At 38.9% G+C, this 24,104-nt stretch overlaps 1 protein-coding gene across 4 annotated transcripts in view; it reads left to right on the top strand.

The window, feature by feature from the left end:
- The window catches only part of LOC136876461 (RNA-binding protein 45), a 279,414-nt gene that overhangs the window by 189,610 nt on the left and 65,700 nt on the right, over nucleotides 1-24,104 (top strand). For 2 of the 4 annotated variants that reach the window (XR_010860594.2, XM_067150447.2), the window contains exons 8-10: nucleotides 23,419-23,536; nucleotides 23,623-23,779; nucleotides 23,857-23,957. Coding sequence is in view for 2 of the 4 variants with exons in the window: in XM_067150447.2 (XP_067006548.1) it covers nucleotides 23,419-23,536; nucleotides 23,623-23,779; nucleotides 23,857-23,955 (374 nt within the window). In the remaining 2 variants the exon portion in view is untranslated. Of the gene's footprint in view, nucleotides 1-23,418; nucleotides 23,537-23,622; nucleotides 23,780-23,856; nucleotides 23,963-24,104 lie in introns of all 4 variants that reach the window. The other 2 variants (XR_010860595.2, XM_067150448.2) reach the window with 1 other exon arrangement.

The following is a 24,104-nucleotide window of genomic DNA, read 5'->3' as shown; positions in this document are numbered from 1 at the left end:
CCTCCGAAAGTAATTAAGGCCTTAAATTAGCATGTAATGATACAACCTAAGATTTCATAACTTTTCAGTAGAGCTGTTTAAAATTTTGGTTACTTTGTGACACAAAATAACTTCTGAACTATTCGGAATTTATGCTGGCGTTTACATTTACATATTCACCTGTATTATGACATAGAATTTTTGAAACGAAAATTACCAACATATATTATTTACGGTCTAATTTTTTCATGGAGATCTATCTATCGATGCTAAGTCTCTGAGGTTTTATGACTTGCAGTAGGTCACTGAAAACACCTAATTGCAACACTACTGCACTTTATAAAATTTATCACATACCTTCGTTATTCACAGCCAGCATATGACAGGAATATCAGTTATTCATGCTGAAGCCTGCGTTTTGGGCATATTATATGTCCTTGCACCGTCTGGTCCCGATGTCCTACCTCTCCACAATAGCTGCATGTGGGTCCAGACCTCTTCTTTGGGGAGAATTTTCTCGGAGTTGGTGGTTTCCTCTTCTGAGCCTTACTTGTATTTTTAGGTGTTACACTTTTCGAAGAAGATGATGATGGTGTAATTATTGGCAGAGGAGGAGAAACAGAAGCCGGCTCCGTAAGAATTTCACTTGAGGTGGTTGGTGGCGGCGTTGTTGGAACAAGGAAAGATGATACAGCATCTTTCTTATCTTCTGATACAAAGGTACTTTTTTTTTTCCGTGACTGAGCTCGATGGCTGCTGTTGCTTAGTGCAGCCTCTATCCAGTATTCGGGAGATAGTGGATTCAAACCCCACTGTGGGCAGCCCTGAAGATGGTTTTCCATAGTTTCCCATTTTCACACCAGGCAAATGCTGGGGCTGTAACTTAATTAAGACCACGGCTGATTCGTTGCCACTCCTAGCCCTTTCCTGTCCCATCGTCACCATAAGACCTGTCTGTGTCGGTGCGACATAAAGCCAATTGTAAAAAAAAAATTCATGGAGATACATATGCCTATTGATGCTAAATCCTTGAGGTTTGATGACTTGCGGAAGGTCACTGAAACCAGGTGGTGGATCTTCTGGAAGGATGGTGTAGGGTACTTCGTCAGATACTATGGATTTCTTTGTCAACACTACACCAGGGTGCTCTTTCATATACACCAAGTGATGTATCTGGGTTATTTATGGAATGTTTTTTATTCCAGCACAGAACTTGTTTTGCCAGTCATAAGTAGGAATTGTTACATTTCTGGATTCTGTGCCAACAGAGACAGGAATAATAGAGCTAGAAACCTGACAACTTTTACAGGCAACATTAATTACATCTTCAATAACTTCACTTTCATTTTTCTGGAATGCTCTCTTGAAACAACCAGAATACAAATCAGGTTGTGTTCCACTGGCAAAAAAGCTATTTTTCAACTGTTGTTCTTTCTTGTCATAACTCTCCACATGAGGTATCTTATTAAGATGTTTTTATTTTGCCCGAGACAGTTATCAGAATGAAATTCTAAATGCTCCTCATCTACTGAAATTTTTTTTTCCAAGAAGTGATGTACAAGAGATAAGACAGTATTTACTTCTTTACCCACAATACAAGCTTCTGGAATAATGTACAAAACAAATTTGTTAAGTGGTTCACACGCTACACCAAAGAGACCCACTTTGTGGCCTGTAAGAAAGAAAATGGAGCTCCAACTTGTTGGGGATCGTACGGTAAGTACACCTGGTGGGCAAATTCAAAACTATAATGCATCGTGCCTTTGTTTGTGTTACAGCTTTGTGGCCCAAGAGACAATGGGGTTTCCAGTTGCCAAATCCCTTGTTTACAATTGTCTATGGTATTTTTAGAAGCAGTCCGCTCTGCTTGGACTTGATGAAGATGTTGTATAGCCTTCTCCATCAGATTTCTTTTTCCCTCCTCATCGATAATCAACAGTTTCCCTACTACAAGTCGTACAAAGATCAGTCTTGGGTTTCTGAACTACTATGTTACTGCAAAATGTACGCCAGATGAGATACCAGGATAAGAGTGATACAGGAATCCTCTCTGATGATTTACAACTGTCAAGAGTATAATGTATTAACGTACTTCTTAGACATGCTGGTTGGGAGAAGCATGGGATCACTTCTTCGTTTTGTAGGGATCTGGCCTGGCATGACAAGTGCATTTTCTTCTTGCTTTCGACTTTGGCCAACTGTGGACCACATGAAACTTAATGCTTTCTGGCCAGTGTTCTTCTTTTCTCTTCCCAGAACTTCTTCATTCGTTCACTCCTTATTTTTCTCTGCTCCTCAGATATTACAAATTTGGGCTTGTTCTTCCACTGCTCTTCATGGAATTTGTGGTCATTTACTCGAGTTCTGAACTTCTTTCTGTCGAGGATCAATTCTGGTGTTATTTTTATTTCTTCTGCGTCCTTAACCTCCTCCACCCATTTCGTTGTCCTACTCCTTCCAGTTATATATTTAACACGTTGAGTGCCAGAGCGAAATTCTTGGGATTGTCGTCTGGTGCCGTGAGCTAATAACACTGAGTTACTCCCTGGTGCCAAAACGTTCACAGGCTTAACTAAGCAAGTGATCGCTGAAATGAGGATATATTTATGATGTATTAGGTTAACTTATTATGTAGATTAGGTAAAATATTGCGACCCCATATGGGGTCGTATTGGTCATTACGAATTGTAAACGTACACGCGCCCCCATATGGGGTCGCACTTAAACAATTGCTTATGTCCCAACGTTCAGCCATACTTACCTCTTCCTTTGCAGGGACGCGACGCTTTATATGTCGTTGATTATGAGAGACGCGTTAGCTTGTTCATACTATGAGCTTGCTATTGCTGAAGGGTTTTTCAGATTTGTAGGATGACCGAGAAAGCAAATTTCAACTAAATGACAAACATGATATCAAATTTTATTCACGAACACAAGATTTTATATAAATGGAAATTAAAGAATACATTATACATAATATTTTGAATGTATATACATAACTTAGCATAATAGCAGAGAAAGTGAATTGTTTAGTATTTGCTGCAATAACTGGAGATAATTGCTCTACTTCTTCGTCATCCGCGTCATCCGCATCATCCACATCAGAAGTGATCTAAGGAAAAAGAGAAGTAGGCAGATATTGTCCGGAAACATTATAACTTATGTGAATGTAGTTACTGATTCATTACGGACTAGGAACATCACGATCATCAGTCCCTTGTACTTATGTGTGAACCTGTGTAAATGTGTTGTCTGTAGTATCACGAATGTAAACGTGCTGAAAGTACTTACCAGTTCTTCTTGTGGTACAGTTCAAAGCAGTTGACGCACAAGTAGGGCTTGTCAGGGCAAGATTTGCAGATGGTGGACACTTTTGTTGCTTTCTTGCATGCTTCTGTGCTGCTCATAGTCCGCCTGCACTCCTCGTAGCATCGCTTGCAGCGTCCGCGAACTCTTCTGTAAGGGAATTTCAGGACATATAAAAGTATTTTATTATGGTAAAATATTGATTATGTTCAGTGTTACTTGTGCGAAATATAACTTACCTGCGACATTTTAGGTCTGTGAGTTGATCTCGCTGTTCGAGGTAATGATTGTCCCTCTTTGGTGTCCTATTGACTGGGTCTTCTGGGAGAGAGAGCATCATCATCACCACTTGCTGGCGAAAGTCACAAAGCTGGATCTTCTTTGTGTGCGTCTGGTTATATGTGAAAAAAGCATTGACAATACACGTACCGTACACCAGATCATCTGCGACTTTGTGGTACCACCGTATTGTCTTGCGTAGAGCAGAGTGATAAGACGACAAGGTGTCAGATAAATCTATGCCACCTTTCATACGATTATAATCTATGGTCATACTAGGCTTCATTATAACTTCACCATTTCTACTTGTTTTTCCTGTAGCTTCGATGGTATTGCTGTGTTTAGTTGAGATCATCAACACATCTCTTTTGTCCATCCACTTCATTACTGTGATACCTTTATCATTTTCCATTGCCTTACACTCGTTTTTCTTCAGTTTTGCCGCAGTCACTTCTCTCGGGAAGCCCTTCCTATTCTTTCGCAATGTCCCAACTAGATGTGTCTTGCGTTCAAGAAGTTCATTCGCTAGCTCTAGCGAAGTGTAGTAATTATCGGTGCATAAAAATCGCCCCTGGTCAAAGTACGGCTCCATCAGGTGGAGTACAACTTCTGACGCCATAGAAAGATTTTTATCAGCAGGGACTGTTCCTTTTCCGGCATAAATAATAATTCTATACGTGTAACCAGAATCATCACATAACTTGAACATCTTAATACCATATTTGTGGGCCTTTCCTGGGAGATACTGCTTGAACGATAATCTTCCTCGCCAGGGAACCATAGATTCATCTATGACCATATTGCTTCCAGGAGTCTTCACTTCCTGAAATCGGTTAACTAACAAATTCGCTAGCGGCTGTATTTTGTGCAGCTTGCCTACCTGCTGCTCATTGTTGGCAAAGTGCCAGAATCTCAAAAGTAACTGGAACCTGTTTCTGCTCATAACACTACGAGCAACTTTCGTGTAGAATATTGTCTTATCGCTCCAATAACAGGCAAACGATGGCAGTTGTACAAGACCCATCCACAAGCGCAAACCGAGGAATTTCCTCATTTCGTCAGGTGTTGTATCGACCCATTCATTAAGGCGGCTTGATCTGCTTAAATGCTTAGACATCAAAACTTGCTGAGCATTTCGGTTGGTTTCTTGTACCATTAAATTGATTACATCATCTGTTATGAATAAACAATACATATCATAAGGTGAGGCTTCAGAATTATTCGCCAACCCGGTGTGAAGAGCCTCCGCACCTTGAAAAAGAAAGACACGCTGAGCGCCAATGCAAGGCCCCCAGTTGCTGCTGTTATTATCATTATTCCCAGCTGTTCCCTGCACTGAAATGCCATCCTCGTTTTCACTTCGACAATCACTTTCAGCACTGCCACTACTTTCTGCAATGTCATCGTCTGTACTGAGATCAAAGTCACTGTAACTATATTCCTCGTCTACATCTTCATTGTCCGAATTATTCAACAAATCGTTCAGGCTATCTTCATTAAGTCTCTTGCTGCTCGATTTACTCATAGTGGTAATGAATAAAAGTAGCAAATTAACTCACACAACACTAAACTCACAGCACTGCACACCAACATAAACAATCCGTGCGCGAGATAGACAATGACTTTGTCACTCTACAATGCACGCCTGACGTACCCATATGGGGTCGCGCCAAAACAGAAATTGAAGAATGAAAGGTGGACTATGCACATACTTAAATAGACGGCCGAAAGATGGCAGGAAGAGGCTTTATAAAGCTATGAAACACAGGTATACTGCGCACCCAAATGGGTACGCACAGTTCTTGATTTCGAACAAACGTATGACCCCATATGGGGACGTGTAGCTCAACAATTTTACTACTCTCACGTACCCATATGGGGTCGCATGGCACTCAACGTGTTAAATATTCTTTTAGTCAGGCGGTTGTCATTCATTCTGACGAGATGTACGTAAAATTTCAGTCTTCGTTTTCGCATTGTGTCCGTGATCTTTTCGGAATACTTCTAGAAATCCTCATTTCTCCTTTTCCTCCATGTACCATCCGTCGTTTTCTGAGGTCCAAGAATTTTTCTCAGAATTTTCCTATCCTTCTCAGTTTCTTTCAGTTCCCCTTCTTTATTTAATATAAGGCATTCTGAACCATACAGCCCCTCTGGTTTTACAACAACGTTGTAGTGTTTAATTTTGGCTTTGTAGGATATTGCCTGTTTATTGTACCTGTTCTGTGTCAGTCTGTAGGCCAGCTCCAATTTTCTAGCTCTTTCCTTGTTTGCCTCCTTGTCCAGTCCATTGGGTTGGATCAGTTCTCCCAAATACTTCAACTTTTCTACTCTTCTAACCTTTCCGCAGTTCACTTCCATGCTTTTCTCTCCCTGATGTCGGTATTCTGTGTACTTCGTCTTTTCATAGGAGACTTTGAGACCTGTTTTCTTCGCAGTGTCATAAAGAAGTTCCAGCAGCCTTTGGGCATCCTCTCTGTTTTGAGCTAAGAGAGAAAGATCATCAGCAAAAGCCAGACATTTAATTTCCAAGTTTTGTCCCTTGCGTCCAAGAATTCCCTGTATGCCTTCTACTTTCAGAGAGTTTTCCCAGGTTCTTATGATTTTCTCCAATGCAATGTTAAACAGGATGGGGTATAATCCATCTCCTTGTCTGACTCCTGTCTTTATTTGGAATGGATCAGAGATTTCTCCAGCGAATTTAATTTGTGAGTTGGTGTCTGTCAGGGTTTGTTTTATTATTTCTCTCATTTTTCTGTCGATTCCAAACTCTTCTAGGACATTAAATAATGACTGTGTATCAATTGAGTCATATGCTTTTTGGAAATGGACGAAGATTACCCCTGTGTTCTGGCCCCTCAATGCTCTAGTCCTTAGAATACACTGGAGGTTGAATATCTGTTCTGTACACGACCTCCCTTTCCTGAAACCAGCTTGGTATTCTCCAATGAGGGAGTCTATTTGTTCTTCGACCCTGTTCAGTAGCACTTTGGAGAATATTTTGTACGCGACTGAAAGTAGAGATATACCTTTGTAGTTATTAATATCCATTCGGCTACCTTTCTTGTGAAGTGGGTGGAAAAGCGCACATTTCCAATCCTTCGGAATCCTTTCAGTTTTCCAAATCTCTTTTATGAGGTGATGTATTCTTTCTGCAGCCACTTCTTCTCCGATCTTCCACATTTCTGCCACAATGCCGGAATCCTTTCAGTTTTCCAAATCTCTTTTATGAGGTGATGTATTCTTTCTGCAGCCACTTCTTCTCCGATCTTCCACATTTCTGCCACAATGCCATCTTCCCCTGGTGCTTTGTTGTTTTTAAGCACTCTGATTATACATTTTATCTCATCTAGACTTGGTGGTTTGGAATTTGGATTCTCATTGGATAGTTTCAGGACAGGCAATCTTTCGTGTGGTTCTTCACAGTTGAGCAGCGTTTGGAAGTAGTCAGCCAGGAGCTGGCAGTTTTCTTTATCATTTGTTGCTATGCTACAGTCTGTTCGCCTGAAGCACAGATTTGGTGGTATGTATCCCTTTAGGTCTTCTTTGAAGGTTTTGTAGAACTCCCTGGTGTTGTTCCTTTTAAATTCCTCTTCTATTTTCTCTATCCTATTCCTGCCATATTTTCTCTTCTCTGTTCTTATGATCCTAGCTGTTCTCTTCCTTGCTTCCTTGAAGTCTTCCAAGTTCTCGTTGTTGCTGTTCGAATGCAATCTCTTCCAGGCCTTTAGTCTACTTTCTAATGCATCGTCACATTTTTCATTCCACCATCTATGTTTCCGCTTCCTTGGAGGATTCCCCAAACCTTCAGCAGCTTTGTTCATGGAATCTCTGATTTCATCCCAGTTGGTCATCCTTAGTTTGGAGAGGTTCTGTTGGTATTCCAATTTATTCTGCTCCAGAGTCTCTATATTGATCCTGGGCTTATTCATAAAGTCAACTGCATGTTTACGATCATCAAAAGGAATTGATTTTATCTGAGAAGTCTTTAATACGTTTCGGTGAATTTTTAGGCTGCAGCCCTTCTTTCTTGAATTATTCCTTGAATTTTTTTAACCTCTTAGAGCCACAAGTGAATACAGAAAGAATGACACATCTCCTGTCCTCTGAAGTGATAAATTGTGTAAGTTTCTTCCCGTCATAAATTTTTCTTTTAGTAGCTGTTGTCATTGGCTGGTTTCGTACTAATGCATTCATCGCACACTTCTCCACAGTATGAAATACACTGAAAGACTGCATCGGTATCAGAAATGTTTGGAGCAGACAGGCTGTTTATGAAACCTATTACCTTTATTAAAAGTGCCCGGCTAGGGTTTATTTATCATATTCCCTATAACTGCATAGCCTTTTGTGGTGCTATTTGAGGATCCAACCAGCCTCTGGGCTGATGACCTAACAGACAGAAGATATCAAAGTCATCATATCTTATGCTCGCGCAGCTATGAGCGCGAGTGAGTAAGTGTTTGGAGCCTCGCTTACGATGCGTAAAGTCGTCCCTTTTCTTAGTATTAAATAAGCCTCATGTTTTAATGGTGATTGTTGTCGGAGGGCTTTTAAATTCACGTAATGAGTAGATGACAGCCTAAGCTACACGTATTGAAAGTTATAAACTTCATTTTGTTCCGTATTGAACTGGGACTACAGTAAAATGTTAAAGGTCCACCTTTTCAATACCATGAATATTTATTGATGTGAGTATATATCACATTACGTTTGATAAGTTGTAATTTGCTCAATTAATTCGTTGGCTGATGATGACACGCAATGAGTGTCGAAACTAGTACCAATCTTCTTTAAACGTTACGTGATATATACTCACATCAATAAACATTCATGGTATTGAAAAGGTGGACCTTTAACATTTTTATTTTACTGTAAGCTATACGTAGGTATCAAATACGAAAATTCGACATTTTACTCCCTTGAGTGGTTTTTTACAATTATTTCATGAACTGTTGACCGAGAAGTGGTCCCATTTCTTACGCACGCACACAATTTACTTTTCAGATATTTACAGTTTTGCCATTTCCCATCAGCTTTTCACGTGAGGGCTTTGGATCTCCTACGGCAGCTTTAAAAATGTTTTTATTTTATTTTTACAGATTGGTTTTTTTCTTCTTCATATTTTATAGATTTAGAATATTGTGTACAACGTATATACAGTACTGTATAATGGTTATTATTTACAATGCAAGTATCTGTTCGCATAAGTCATTTATTCATCTACATCTGATATATCATCACTGAAGTGGAAATTATCATCGTCACTTTCAGAATCTGAGTCCTCAAGATCGGTAAATAGAGGCTGTGTCATTAACATATATGATATTTCTCCCAATAATAGTTCTCAATTTTCTTTACATGCATTAGACCTACACACTTTTTCCTAAGTTGAAGTGTCACGGAATGTAAAGTTTCCTCACACAGATATCTGATTATATTTTCATACTTTCCTTTTTACTGTGCATTTGCCATATTAACACTTGCTATTTTATTTTTCACGTAAGCCCGAATGAGTTCTGTGGCATTTAACTCGCACTGCGCAACAGGCAACCGCACTAATTCAACATCTTGGTTCAGTTCTTTAGTAATTTGGTCAAGTCTCTTTTGCGTAATTCCAAAATAAGGCTTAGCGTGATCAGTCAGGGTGGCTTTTCTTAATATATTAAAGTTACAGGCATCGGGAGACAGAGACATGTTCCTTTTCTCTATCCAGGAAATAATATTAGTCTTCAGCCAAGCATTCAATTGGGTTTTTTGTTTCCGGGTCAAGCATCCTATGGTAAGGTGCATGATCAATCACAGTAGCCTATTTCGGTGGAAGTTTCATTAAAATCCTGTGAAACCATTCCTCAAAATGCCAAGAATTCATCTCCTTGACATAGTCTCCAGTCCCTTTCTTTCCTACAAAGCAGAGTTCTGCCCCTTCCAGAAAGCCTTCTTCACTACCTATATGTAGTATAATTACATGTTTTCAGACACGGGATGGGGTTCCAAAGCCTCCTCTCCATCCAAAAACCTCTTGTGAATGACGATGATAGTGGTCATGTTTTGAGGAATTACAATTCAACGCCTCTATTACGTTTTCTTGCCAAGCATATTTAACCATGTGATTTCGACAGCGTCAAGTCTCATCTGTGTAATACACTTTATACCCACTTTCTCTGAATCGCCATATTTTTCTTAAAAATGCATGCCATGAAGCAGCAACAGACACTGATTCCATAAGGACAGGCTTTTTAATTTTTTAAACCTAAAACCCTTGCCTTTAATCAGTTGGTGAAGCTTTGTACATGACGGAACTCCAGTTTTTTTTTAAAGTTTATCCTTCAATTCTTTAATAGTCAGAAACAGTTTCACCAGAAAGAATTCTTAAATAGACCTGTGAATTACTGCAATAGTGAATTGATCCACCTGCATACTCGGCCGTCCGCTCGATATCCACTTCCTCTTAGACGGAATTGACAAATCAGCACACAAATTTTTCGCATTTTCTGCTTTAACTTTCTGCATTGATCAGAGCAAAATCCAAAGACAATCTGCCATTCGTTGGCACTCGGGATATCGATTTTCACGTAGACTTTCTCCCTCTAGCGTGAAAAAGCAAATTGCACTTACAATCATATGTAATTCACCTTCTGTAAAACATGACCTCGGAGGCATTTTTAACTCTGTCTTAACTGAGCAATACAGCCGGTGATACTGAAAGCCCAGATGAATGCAAATAACTACACCACTAATAAGTCTGGAAATACCATGATTCACCTGCTTGTCATCTTATCGTGATAAGGAGCTCACGCAACGGGCTTTGCCTGCTTATTGGACAACCCTTTGCTCAAGCTGCTTGACACACCTGAGTGCATATCGCTCGCTCACTTTCAAATAAAAATTGGTATAAAATACAGAAATCCTTGTACATTTTTGGTATACAACGATTTGAAACATAAAACTTCAGACCTTTCTGATGAACTCGAGCTCAATTTTGGAAGAGCACCCAGTATGAAATGGACAGCCTTTTCCAAAAACAATAACATTTTTGCCAAAGTGTGTAAAGTAATTAAACTTCATAAATATATTTATAATAGTGCATTCCATAATCCACCTAAATTTCATGAAAATTGGACAGTACGTTTTCATGTGATGGTATTACAAAGTTGTTGTTTACAAAAAATGGGCAAGAAAATAGGTACTTTTTGCATTCTGCCTAATGTAACTTTCACAAGAAACATAATAAAAATATGCATATACCACCAAAGAACGCAGAATAAAACAAGCTTTATAATGGGGTGATTATATTTTAGATTGGTGGACTGGTTCAAATTTTATTAGCGTTTAAACTCTATCCCACATACTTTCTGTGCTGACATTAGGTAATGAATATGTGTTACTTCATTTGGGGTCAGGCTTTAAAATAGTTCGCAGCAACACTCTCATCTTCAATAGATGCATGCTTTCTCATTTGTGTAGGAAGATGTGTTTCGCCTGTACAACACATTGGTTCAAAGCACTAAATTCCACAGCCCCCACACTGCCCATCAAATTCAGTTTATTTGCCCTGCACTGCATGTATATTAACCCTTCTGAAACTAAAACCCTAACTGCATCATATAACGTGCTGAATCTGAAGTTATAGAAACTACATTCTGGTACTGAATTTCAAGCTTGTGAATTACACTCATAATTTCTTGTGAACATTCTGTAGCATAAGCGTTTGCAATAAATTCACTCCCCCTAAAAACAACTTCTGAACTGTACTGTTGCCACAACTAAGCACTTTAATCAGAACCATAAATATACATTGCCCTTTTTTATCAGTCATTTCATCACAAAGAATTGAAACACACTCAACTTTCAGAGCTTCTTTTAATCTTTCCTCCGCCTTTTTGATGATGTAAGGTTCAGAACCTTCCTGCAGTCTTCCAGCTGTGAGCATGTCTCTCCAGCACCTTAAAAAATCAATAGGCCTAATATTAGAGGGCTGTTTAACATCATTTGAATGAATTAAGTTATTTAAAATTTTAAGTAAATGAAGGATCCAGCATGCACTATCTAAGCCTAAATGTAATTAAACAAGAAAAGTAGCATAACCGCACAAAGTTGTTAGAAAAACATAACCTCAAATTTCTTCCTCAGAAAAATTGTATAGGATTGCACAAACCTGGTATATATTTCTCCAACCACTCTCTCAGCTTCGGATGAATATTTGGAATATTTGCCTCCATAAAAGCTTGATTTGTAGATAAATTGAATGCATCTTTATCGTATTTTGCTTGTTTTGCCGCTGAACTAGTGCCTGTGAGACTAGGTTGTCTTCTGATGCCTGTCGCTGTTAGCACCTTTTCCTTGTTCTTATGTGAAACTCTGTTATTAATGTGTTTTAGGCACGTGTTCTTTCTCTGCCACTCAATTCGCACATTACAGTATTTGCACATCAGTATCTTTCTAGTTTTGTCAAACACGTAAAATCCTTCTGATGCAAATTCTTTTTCTCGGTCAAAAACTGTCACAACCATTTTAATAAACTGAGCAAAAACTAGGAAATTAAACGCACCGGTCAGCAGCGATTTTCAATAGGCAAGAGGACACCGTCATGCGATCACATAATTATAAATACGATAAGTTTCTTGTTTCACAGGAAGCTAATTTAGCGATAATCGATATACAATATCTTAGGTTTCGATATATATTGCCCCCTAATTTTCCAGCAGGCTCAGCCAGTGAGCGAGAATCCGAGCGCGGACCGTTCGCTGACTGGCTTTGCTTATTTTTAAGGGCAGGTAAAGTTCAAGGACTGACAGCAATGGAAACACAAATAATTAAAACAATAGGTTTGACATTTATTTTAAATAGCATTTCACTGAACATGAAATAACACAATTTTTAACAATATAATCTTGCTGATATTTGTCTGAATTCTTCTCGTAAGGTTGTCTGATACAATAAGAACTTCTTTCTCCTTTCGTAACGAAGCCTGAATTTAACTGAAATATAAATAAAGTAAAAATTAGCCCACATCTGGCTTTTAAAAAAATAAATTATTGAGGGTAAACCTCGTCCTGACATTTGTCGAATTATTAACAAATTACAAATAAATTTTAGCAACAATAAGCTATCGCAGTAGCATTTCTCTTAGTTCAAAAAAGATATTTATCAACTTTAATTTCATAAAGAAAAATTAACTGATAATGACATCATCATAGTCTAAAAATATTATTAGAAAATATTACATTATTATTTATCTTATTCATGGATAAGTTCCATTGATGTTGAATCCTAATTCATTTGAATTACACCCTTGACAATATCTCAATTAATGTAACTTCAGTTCACTTAATCATGTCCATTTTAGACTTTACAAAAATTTATTTTCTCAAGAATGATTATTTCCATGAAAATCCTTCTAATGTGCTTTAAATAATGAATGACATTAATTGACTCCTGTTACACGACGCCTTGAAAATAATTTTTACAATATTTAACAGTTCTGCACTTTGCACATATGCAAATTAAATAATACGCACCTATTCATTTTTAAATAGTACGTCAATATCTACTGTACATAGATTTTCAATAAAATTAACTAAAGGTATTAATCCTCACAAAATAAGTCCTCACAAACAACGCCGAAATAACTTGGGCCCACCGTGATGAACATGTGGCCAGGTCAGAACCACATTTCAATAAATCACATAAAAATATCACTAACTACTGCACTCATTCCACATTCACACATATGATATATGATTATTTACATATTTTACAATTGAATCCTGGAATTAAGTTTTGATTTTTATTTTAATCCTGTCCATGGAATATTCAGACAATGGTGTCTGATAAATTGTTACGCTCGACGGTCATTGAAGTGTGATTGAATCTGGGCATTCACTTAGAAAAGAAAATAGTAGAATTTTGATCATCTAAAAATCAGTAGTTCAATATTCAGAAGAATTCGTCGACAATTACCATGCACATAAATAATGGCTAAACATCAATGTCATTGGACATGTGGTTCATGAGTCGCGATAAATTATTATTACTCCTAAATCTTATCCACATTGTTTAACACGTGCTCCAAATTCACAGAAGGCATGGTACTCAAGATACATGCTTCTCCAAATAAAATCACAAATTAATCTCACAGGATCGCTGTATTCCAGGTGCATAATCCACCAATAGAACACACATCAAACATAAGAGAATAACGGCAAGTATCATTTATCACTCATGACCATTAAATTTTAGTTTAACCCGACCTTTAATTTTATTATTATTAGTGCTGATAATTCTGCCCAAAAATCTGAATCGAATATCACTGAATTTGATGACACAACCATGCATAACTCCACAGAAATGCAAAAGGTGAAATGCTCATTGAAATTCAACATATCAGGTATGACGTAATTCTGTCCCACACGAGTTCACAAAATTGGAAATCGCTTCAAATAAAATTATATTTTATCGGAGAGGTCTCTGATTTTTTAATATCACTTTAAACCTTCGGAGGAACATTAGAATAATATCTGAAGGTATTCACTGACTCACTAAGCTAATAGAATCCAACAAATCACTCACACACAATTTAACAGCATTACCATTACATCATTGAGAAAGAAGGATGAAAATGTTCCAAAATACAACTCTCCAGTGGCAGTACGTGACCTTTTACTCTGGCAGGGCTATGCTGCCGTCTCTTTCCCCTCCCCAATCGGTCGAGTTTTCACTGACCAGCACCACAATACTTTTAGATTAATAATAATAATAATAATAATAATAATCCGATGGCACCAGCTGAATGGAAATCTGCTTGCATTACAACATTTATTAATGAATTAACTACACTACAATGACATTTATGCACACACATGAATAGGCTAACAGCTAACGCGATCCCGACTATTATGGAACTGCACTGTTTCACTGATCACAATCACAAGTGTTAATAATAACATTCATGAAAACAAACAGTGCACTCCCGAACTTTCTCTCCTTGCTCAAATTTCATGACATGACAACGTATTTAATAATTTAATAATTTGATCACACTACAAATAGTGCCGTCACGATATGGTTACATTTTGAATCTTTATTTAAGCTTCTTTATAGAACTGAATTGTTTAAATAGTCACTGTAATGGAATTCACTGTTTTGTAAAATGTTTTAGAATTAATCTCTAACAGCAGTTAAAGACGTGGGGGGGAAAGTTTAGGTACATTGCAAAGTGTTGGTGATGTGCTGAGGACTCCGCCGTTCAGCACTTACACCCGCCTGCACTCTTCCTTTCCCTGACAAGCCTATATCATCCTTCCAGTCCCCTCCCGCACCCCGCTTGCTAAACTCTAGGAACCTACTGAGGGCTCTGCCTTGCAGACCATACACCCGCCTGCACTCTTCCTTCCCCTGACAAGCCCACGTCGTTTTTCCAGCCTCCTCCCGCACCCCTCACACTTGCAAAGTGTGGGACCTACTCAGGGCTCTGCTGCCACAGTCCGAACGCCTCACGACTAAAAAGAAAACATTGAGCGTGCTGTACAGCAGCCATGGTCTAAAGCCATAGCCATTTTCTTGAAAATAGAAAAGCAAATTTTATCATTCCAGCCACGTGGAGAAATTATGATGAAGAAGATGCATAACTTTGTTCACGAAAGCACTCGGAGAACATCAAAATCAGAGAGAGGGTTTATTCCTTATGCACACGTATTTATATGTTTTCAACTGGAAGTGTGGCATTACATTGCTTTGTAATTGGACATTGTACTTTTCCCTGATAGGCTATCATTATTCTAGAAAGTACAGCTTCGAGTACATTCGCCACGCGCCAGCGATATGGAGCAACCTTGGGAAATTCCTGGCCAGTCACGTGACTACGGTGTGTTGGTCAATCATCTGGCCGAAAAAATCAATATTAAGTCCACCCCAAACTTGTCAAACCAGTTTTCTGAATGAAGACACAGCTGTGCCTGAATAAACTTTTAACATTACACACTCAATGAAAGAATGATACCAGCTATTAACCACGTATAATAAAATACTTATCATAGGCCAAATTTGAAGGGGACAATATCGAAAGCATATAAAGTTGATTGTGGCATCGATTATCGGATGTTATTGCCACAACTCGCCTTGAATCTCCGTGCTTAACTTCAGATGATGCAGTTCCAAATAATTTTGTAAATTATTTAGCGTTTTTGAGCCAAATTTGTAAGATTTTGCGCTTTGCAAAAAGCATCATGTCTAATCATGACCTAATGCTATCGTAATTCATACTAAAGAAAGCAAAGTTACTTAATCAAAGTAGGTTATAACTGAAATAAAATTTCACCCCAATGAGACATAGATGGTTACACTATTGTAAAATGAATAATTATTATAGCTAGTACAAGAATGGGCAGAAATAAGCCAGCTGACTTTAATCCATGATGCAAAACTACCTGGATCCTTTAACAGTGGCAGGTGGAGAAGAGCTTACAATCCTGACCTCATATTTGGCAGCCGCAATATCAACCAACAATGTGTAAAATCTGTCTGTTCCCCAATACCCAATACACAGCATAGACCAAGTATTTGCTGCTATAAGACCTCAGATGGTATCCTTTTGGAGGAGGTTTAATTTTAAGAAGGCAGACTGGTCAAGATTTGCGGAATTACTGGACGCTGAAATATCTGCTATAGAACCAGTACCCAATTACTATGACACCTTCACCACAGCTGTAAAGAGATGCTCAAGGATGTCTGTCCCCCGTGGCTGTCGAACATCTTATATCCCCGGGCTTACTTCAGATCAAACCACACTACTTGCAGAATACAGCAACTTATTTGAAGAAAATCCTTTCAGTGAAGCAACCATGGAAGCAGGGAACAAGCTTATTTCCTCTATTAGAGAGACCAAAAGGGATCAGTGGATACAAACTATTGAAAACTTGGACCTGAAAAGAGACAGTCATAAAGCTTGGAGACTTCTGAGACGTCTAAGCAATGATCCAACCAAGACTACCGCACATCATAATATCACTGCTAACCAAATAGCACATCAGTTACTGCTGAACGGGAAGGCAACCCACAAATCACAAAAACCGAAACTGCAAAGAGAAGAGCATGAGGAGAGCGACGACCTAACATCATCACTCAGCATGGAAGAATTAGAGAAGGCTATCAAACAGAGTAAAAATGGAAAATCAGCTGGCTTGGATGATATACGAACTGAGCAAATTAAACACTTTGGCTTAATGACAAAGAAATGGATTCTCCAACTCTTCAATAACTGTTTGAGCAGAAACCAAATTCCAAAGATATGGCGGAAGAGCCAAGTGATTGCCTTGCTGAAACCTGGCAAAGAAGGGAATGATCCAAAGAATTTTTGACCAATTGCGCTACTATGTCACCTTTACAAACTGCTGGAAAGATTGATCTTAAATCGCCTATTACCTGTAATTGACCCATTACTTATACCTCAGCAATCTGGATTTCGTCCTGGTAAAAGCTGTACTGGACAGTTATTAAACCTCACCCAGTTTATAGAAGATGGGTTTGAGGCTCGTAAGGTGACAGGAGTGGTATTTGTTGACTTATCAGCAGTGTACGACACTGTCAACCACCAGCTACTATTAGTGAAGGTCTACAATCTAACCAAGGACTTTAACCTAACAAGACTCATCGCCACTCTTTTGCAGAATTGCAGGTTCTTTGTTGATTTCCAAGAACAGCGTAGTCGATGGAGACTACAGAAAAACGGTCTTCCGCAAGGAAGTGTGCTGGCTCCAATTCTGTTATATATATACACAAACGACCAACCCATAGCCCCCAATTGCAGTAGCTTCTTGTATGCTGATGACCTCGCTCTAGCCACTCAGAGAAGAGATTTTGAAACAGTGGAGATCACCCTCACGGATGCCCTTAATGATCTTTCTAGATATTACAGCACAAACCAGCTTAAACCGAACCCCTCAAAGACACAAGTGTGTGCCTTTCATGTGAGAAACAGGGAAGCTACTCGCAAGTTAAAGATAGTATGGTCAGGAGTCGAACTGGAACACTGCGAGTCTCCAAAATATCTAGGAGTGACACTTGATAGATCTCTTACTTTCAAGAAGCACTGCATGAACTGCAAATCGAAAGTCTCCACCAGGAACAATCTTTTACGGAAACTGGCCGGATCACAGTGGGGTAGCCAACCTGAAACCATCCAAACTTCTGCAGTGGCACTATGCTATTCTGCGGCAGAGTATGCGTGTCCTGTCTGGTATAATTCAACATATGCCAAACAGGTGGATATAGCTCTCAATGAAACTTGCAGAATTATAACAGGTTGTTTGAAATCCACTCCAGTTGAATGGCTCTACCACCTTGCAGGAATAGCACCTCCTTCTGTTCAAAGAGAAATAGCTGTGAACAAGGAAAGAAAGACAGTGGAACAGGAAAGGACCCATCCTCTATATGGGCATGAACCGCATCTGCAACGTTTAAAGTCAAGGAAGAGTTTTCTCAGAACTTCAAAGGAACTTAGAACCACTACTGAAAAAGCCAGGTTGCAATTATGGAGGGCTACATCCTACCTTCCTCCTGGCTGGATAAGATTTTCTGAAACTCTACCTCCTGGCTACGATGAAGAATGGATGACCTGGAAGTCCCTGAATAGACTGAGATCTGGAGTTGGCAGATCCAAAGTTAATTTGGAAAGATGGGGCTACATAGATCAAGAAAAATCCAATGTGACTGCGGAGAAGACCAGACCGTCCAACATATGCTCCAGTGTCGTCTATGTCCAGCCTCCTGCACAGAAGATGAACTATATCAAGCATCAAAAAATGCATTGGAAGTGGCCAAGTTTTGGGCAAATGTAATATAGTAATTATAACTGTGTACAACATGTATGTTTCTGATACGAGAATAATAATAATAATAGCTAGTAATAATATTATAGTAACAGGATCATGAAAGATTAGAACTGCACAGTTCACTCGCATCCTATTGTACCTCTTAATGCTCTTTCAAATGACACTATGGTTGAAAATTGTTCCATTCTCATGCGGCAGACACAAAAAATGAGTTGACCGGGCTGATTGGCTCAGACAGTTGAGGCGCTGGCTTTGTGACCCCAACTTCGCAGGTTCGATCCTGGCTCAATCTGTTGGTATTTGAAGGTAATCAAATACATTAGCCTTGTGTTGGTAGATTTACTGGCACTTAAAAGAACTCCTGCAGGACTAAATTCCGGCACCTCGGCGTCTCCAAATATTGTAAAAGTAGTTAGTGAGACGTAAAGCCAATAACAAAACAAAAGTTGTTATATACGGCAGTTCGATGATGAGAAATGACGAGCATGTTTGATGTTTGAACCCTTGCATATCTGTTATGAACATTTGAAAGTAATGGAAATGCGAAGAAAGGTAAAATGGGGGAAGATGTAGTAAGAATTTGTTGCACGAGAGAGGAAGTATAATGGAGTCGCAACCACTCTAATTCTAGGAAAGACGATACTTGATCGTATTTTCTTAAATTGCATGTGTATTTCACACGTGCATTTTGAGTGCGCTGCATCCTTAGAGACAATTCTGGCCTAACATCATTGATAACAACATCACAAGATTATCACAACAGCATACTGATTAGCATTCAAAAGAGTCTGCAAATAATCACCCTCACTGTTCAGCTACTTGTCATAATTCTGAAAAAAAAATCTAGATCCTTCACTATAAAGGACGTTGGGTGTTGGTTTGAACTCTTTTTCCACAGGATCACAACCTACTCGATTGGTGGTGAAACGCGTTCTCCTTTCCTTCTGGTGCATCTAATGCGTGATAGATGCAAGGGGAGAAATTTTGGCTGGAAGGTGATTGATCCATGATACCCCAGTGAAAACGCACAGAGTGCCGATTGTTATATTGACAGCATGTGGACATGCGTTACCATGGAGAGCAAGTACTCTCCCCAATCCATGTAGCCATTACTGGGTGTGGTGGCACGCCATGTGTCGTTGCAGAGTTTTCACCATACTCCTCTATCCTGCGCAGGTTGAGTTGCTAGATATAGAAACCTCCCAACCTACTCCATCTTGTCAATGCACCTTGCTGGAGTTCTTCCTTGGATCGTTGTTTTTTGCAGCTTGCCCTCGACAATCAGCTTTTCCATAGCTCCAGTCCTCCTTAATATGTGGCCAAACTATCTTACATAGGCCTGGCTAAATCATCTTGAAGTTTATAAGATACAGTAGAAATCCTCTATAGTGAGTATGGCATATAGTGAGAACTCGGTTGTAACAACAGATTTTTTATGTCCCTTGAAAATTCCTATATTAAACTGTGTATTATCCTTCGGTTACATCAGGAACCTTATCACTGATACATCCGTTATTACGAGCGATTAAGCATGCGTTATTATTTTTATTATCGATGTTTATGGACTCCAACGAGTATAAAAAATTCGAACGATCATCTCGGGTGTAGTTTTCAGGCTATGTGCACTAGCGAGCTCTTTCTTCGACGCTTGAACTCGAAGGGAATCTCAGAGTCGATTAGTAATACTTGTTGACTGTTGTTCTGTAAACACAATTCAAAAATGAAAGACAACATGTTTCCGTAATAAATGCGTAAATAACCTGGCTGATAGTAGTTAGAAATAAAGGCTGAAGTAAACAAACAATCAATTTAATGTCGTGTACTGAAATGAAGAATGTGATACATCTCAAAATATGGCAGGTTGGGCTGAGTGGCTCAGACGGTTGAGGCGCTGGCCTTCTGACCTCAACTTTGCAGGTTCGATCCTGGCTTAGTACGGTGGTAATTGGAGGTGCTCAAAAACGTCAGCCTCATTTCGGTAGATTTACTGGCACGTAAAAACCCCCGCGGGAATAAATTCCGGCACTCGGTGTCTCCGAAAACCGCAGAAGCAGTTATTGGGGCGTAAAGTCAATAACATTATTTTTTAAAATACGGCGCAGAAAGGATGACCGATTTCAGAGGTTAGTTTATTCAGTTAAACCTTGTGTGGACGTTTCTGCAGGGGACAGGGAATGAGTTGAACGAGAAAGCATACTATTGAATACACGAATCAGAACTATCCAACAGAGAAAATTTTTTTTTTTAAGAAGGAAGATAAAACTTGTAGGTCATATTCTGAGATGTAATGGCTTCCTAGTAAACGTCTTTAAAGAAAGAAATACTAGGAAATAAAGAAAGATAAAGACCAAAGAAGACTTACTTCGAGGACGTGACAAACATGAAATTAAGAAAATAAGCTCGTACCGTATGACAGGAAATGTTGGAAATGCTCTCCATCTGCATCCACACATTTCTTGTATGGTTTCAATTTTAACATTTTCGTAGCCCGCCATGCTGAACTCTTTGCAACTCCAGCTTCTTGTCCAAGTCGTCTTAGGGATTTTGTAGGTGTATGTTCTAATTTTTGTACGACATGAGTACATTTTATGTCTTGTATGCATGGGTACAATGAAAGACATGGGCTATCTAGTGTTTGTAAAGAAGAGAGTATTAAAAGGCGTGAAAAAGACTAGAGAAGAAATACAAAAAGCTTTTCCACTGGGGCTTATTGAATAAAAACAGTGCATGAAGTGTGTAAAACACCAGACAACAAATTGCACTGGGGTCCATGAAAATATGAGCACATTATTTGCAGATCACACACTTTCTAAAACAAAAGTCAGCTGAAGTTGTATATTTCGGACCAGTAGGTTATTAAACCTAGTTTTCTGGTCGCACTCTTTGACCATGAATTATTTGGAGGTTAAACTTAGCCATGTGTGAGAGGATTACTTTAAGAGTCATCTCGAATCTTTCTGCTATTTCATATACTTTTTCCATGTTAATTAATGTTGTTTAACACTTTGCTTCTTATCAAGTAAAGAACTAGTTCCTCTCATTTTGTTGACGAGTTTCTGCACGGTCTCTCTATGTGGAGGGTGTATTCCTGGAAATTGTGTTACAAATCACCTAACGACTTCCCTGCGTGAGTCTGTTTTCACATAATTATCGTACATAAGTATCCTTTCCTCTATCGTGTACACATGTGGAGACATTATGAGAATTATACCCCAAAGTAACACTTCACAACTCAAGAACACTTGGAGCGACAGATCAACACTTGATACACATTCTAAGCACGGACCTGAAGTGCAGGCATTCCCATGCTGTCGCTGTGCTGTGTAACGGGAAATGATGAGTCAACGGGAGGCAGATAAGCTGGGCACCTGCCGGCCAATCAATGAGAGAAACTCACTATATTAAAAAAAAAACCCTCATTATAAAAATTGTACAAAGCAAAGGATTGATCGCAATTGTACGGTTGGTGGTACAATTCTCATCACACACAGTATCTCTTTCCTTTTCCCCCCAACACATATTTCATGATATCACACATTGCAGTCCTGGCATTGAATCCATGGTCCTTTTATCACATAATTCTCACAGTTATAATTCAGATGACAAAATCCACTCTGGTTGTGTTTCAAATATTCTTGTTGAGAAGATTTGTTGTGCTTGATATGCTGGTTATCTTTTGATTTATGTTTATGCTCTTATCATTCTTAAAGAGATTTTTTAAATTTAACAATCTCAAAATGCTGATCTGATGTTCAATGGGATGAAGATATTACCTTTAATTATTTTGACATGGATTCCTTTTGAGGTGACTAAGATTTTTTTTCATAGTCGTTAGGTGATACAGTGCTTGTAACATTAGAAGTTGAAGCATTTTCTATAATGGTTGAATTATCTGGTGTTGAATTAGTACTAAATTGCAGTCATTCATTACATTTGGCAACCGGATGATGATTCATTTTGACTTGACTGTTTGGAGGAGTCTCAGAAATTTTAGGCAAGGGTCTGTGTGTGTGGTTTTTTTTTTAATAACCAAATGACTGAAGTTAAGTGAAGGTGCATAATTGACCATTTCATATAAATGTTTTTCTCTGACCTGTGCGGCATCTGCAGTACCATTCCATCCAATCGAAAATGTATCGCATGTACTTCAACACTGGATCCATAAACTAGTTACAGAGAAATACAAGAGATAGTGCTTGCAGTATCATACTCCCATCTTGAAGTTCATAGAGATATGGTGTTATTATAAATAGCACTTTACAGTTCAAGAAAAGGTTCCAGAGCTTAGCTAAGACAGCTTCAAACTTAGAGCAACGTGAAATACAGTGAATCATTGTTCACCTTGCAATATAAAATCGGCAGTTTCTTGCGGACTTATAGAAACAGATGTATTATTTTTCATATTCACAAAAGAGCTGCTTCACTCTTCTCCGCTGTAGATTCCTTTGAGGTCTTCGCTTGTAACCCTGAGCTGTGACCCTTACCAGGTGATACACACCGGTTCAGTGTACTTTGAGACTCAAATATTCCCTTAAAATTAGGATGTGCAGATTATTCAGTGTTACAGGAATGGACAGTAATAATTGAAATGACCGGGCGAGTTAGCCATGAGGTTAGCGGCGCGTGGCTGTGAGCTTGCATCTGGGAGATAGTGGGTTCGAATCCCACTGTCGGCAGCCCTGAAGATGGTTTTCTATGGTTTCCCATTTTCACACCAGGCAAATGCTGGGGCTGTACCTTAATTAAGGCCACAACCGCTTCCTTCCAACTCCTAGGCCTTTCCTATCCCATCATCGCCATAAGACCTATCTGTGTCAGTGCGACGTAAAGCCAATAGCAAAAAAAAAAAAAAAAATGAAATACTAAGATTGAAGATTTTTCCCTGACATTTTAATATTGTATCTCATTTTTACTGCAGTGTGTGTTATTTCATATAGTTGTGAGCAGTTAAATACAGTATTTATTTCATTGGTCAGTATGTTTGCTTATCCTCATTGTTGTAATATTTATGTGTTTTGCACAGGTGCTGGTGGCTTGGGAAATAATATACAGTCGCGAGAGACGTATGATCCTTCGTATTGCTCTGTTAAATTGCCTCCACCTCAGCCGCTTGCTCCCATGGACGCAGAAACTGCAGAAAGGTATATTTTTTCCACCTACTGTTTGTTATTGTCCTGTGCTGATATTTGGATACAATTACAATTTATTGCACTTGTATTTTACACAGGTTGTTCATTGTATGTAACCCTGGTCCACCACCTCCATATGCTGTAAGGGATGTGTTTGGGCGTTTTGGTAACCTCATTGATGTATATATGCTAAATGGCAAGAACTGTGGCTATGCCAAGTATGCTACAAAGGAGTCTGCTGAGTCTGCTATTCAGGTAAGGATAAATCTGTCATTCTGATCAAATTTCCTCCTTACTGACTTGTCATTTATGTATCTATTTTATTTTTGTAGGCACTGCATGGTCAAGAAGTTTGTGGCATAAGACTGAAGGTAATGCAGGCCGACCCTCGAACAGATGACCGTAGGAAGAGGTTGAAAATGGATGAGTAGAGGTCAGGTATTGTTATTTTGTATCTTATACAATGTTATGTTCCCAGAATTAGTGTTAAGTAACAGTTGTTTCCAGTTTAGACTGCTCTCTCCCTCCCTCCTCTTTTTCATTTGTGGCTTTGCTTTTATGAAAATGTGTCAGTTGTTTC

This window comes from Anabrus simplex, chromosome 6 (genome assembly GCF_040414725.1).
Source record: "Anabrus simplex isolate iqAnaSimp1 chromosome 6, ASM4041472v1, whole genome shotgun sequence".
In the NCBI taxonomy this organism is placed as follows: Eukaryota; Metazoa; Arthropoda; class Insecta; order Orthoptera; family Tettigoniidae; genus Anabrus; species Anabrus simplex.
This window is presented reverse-complemented; position numbering and strand designations above follow the sequence as displayed.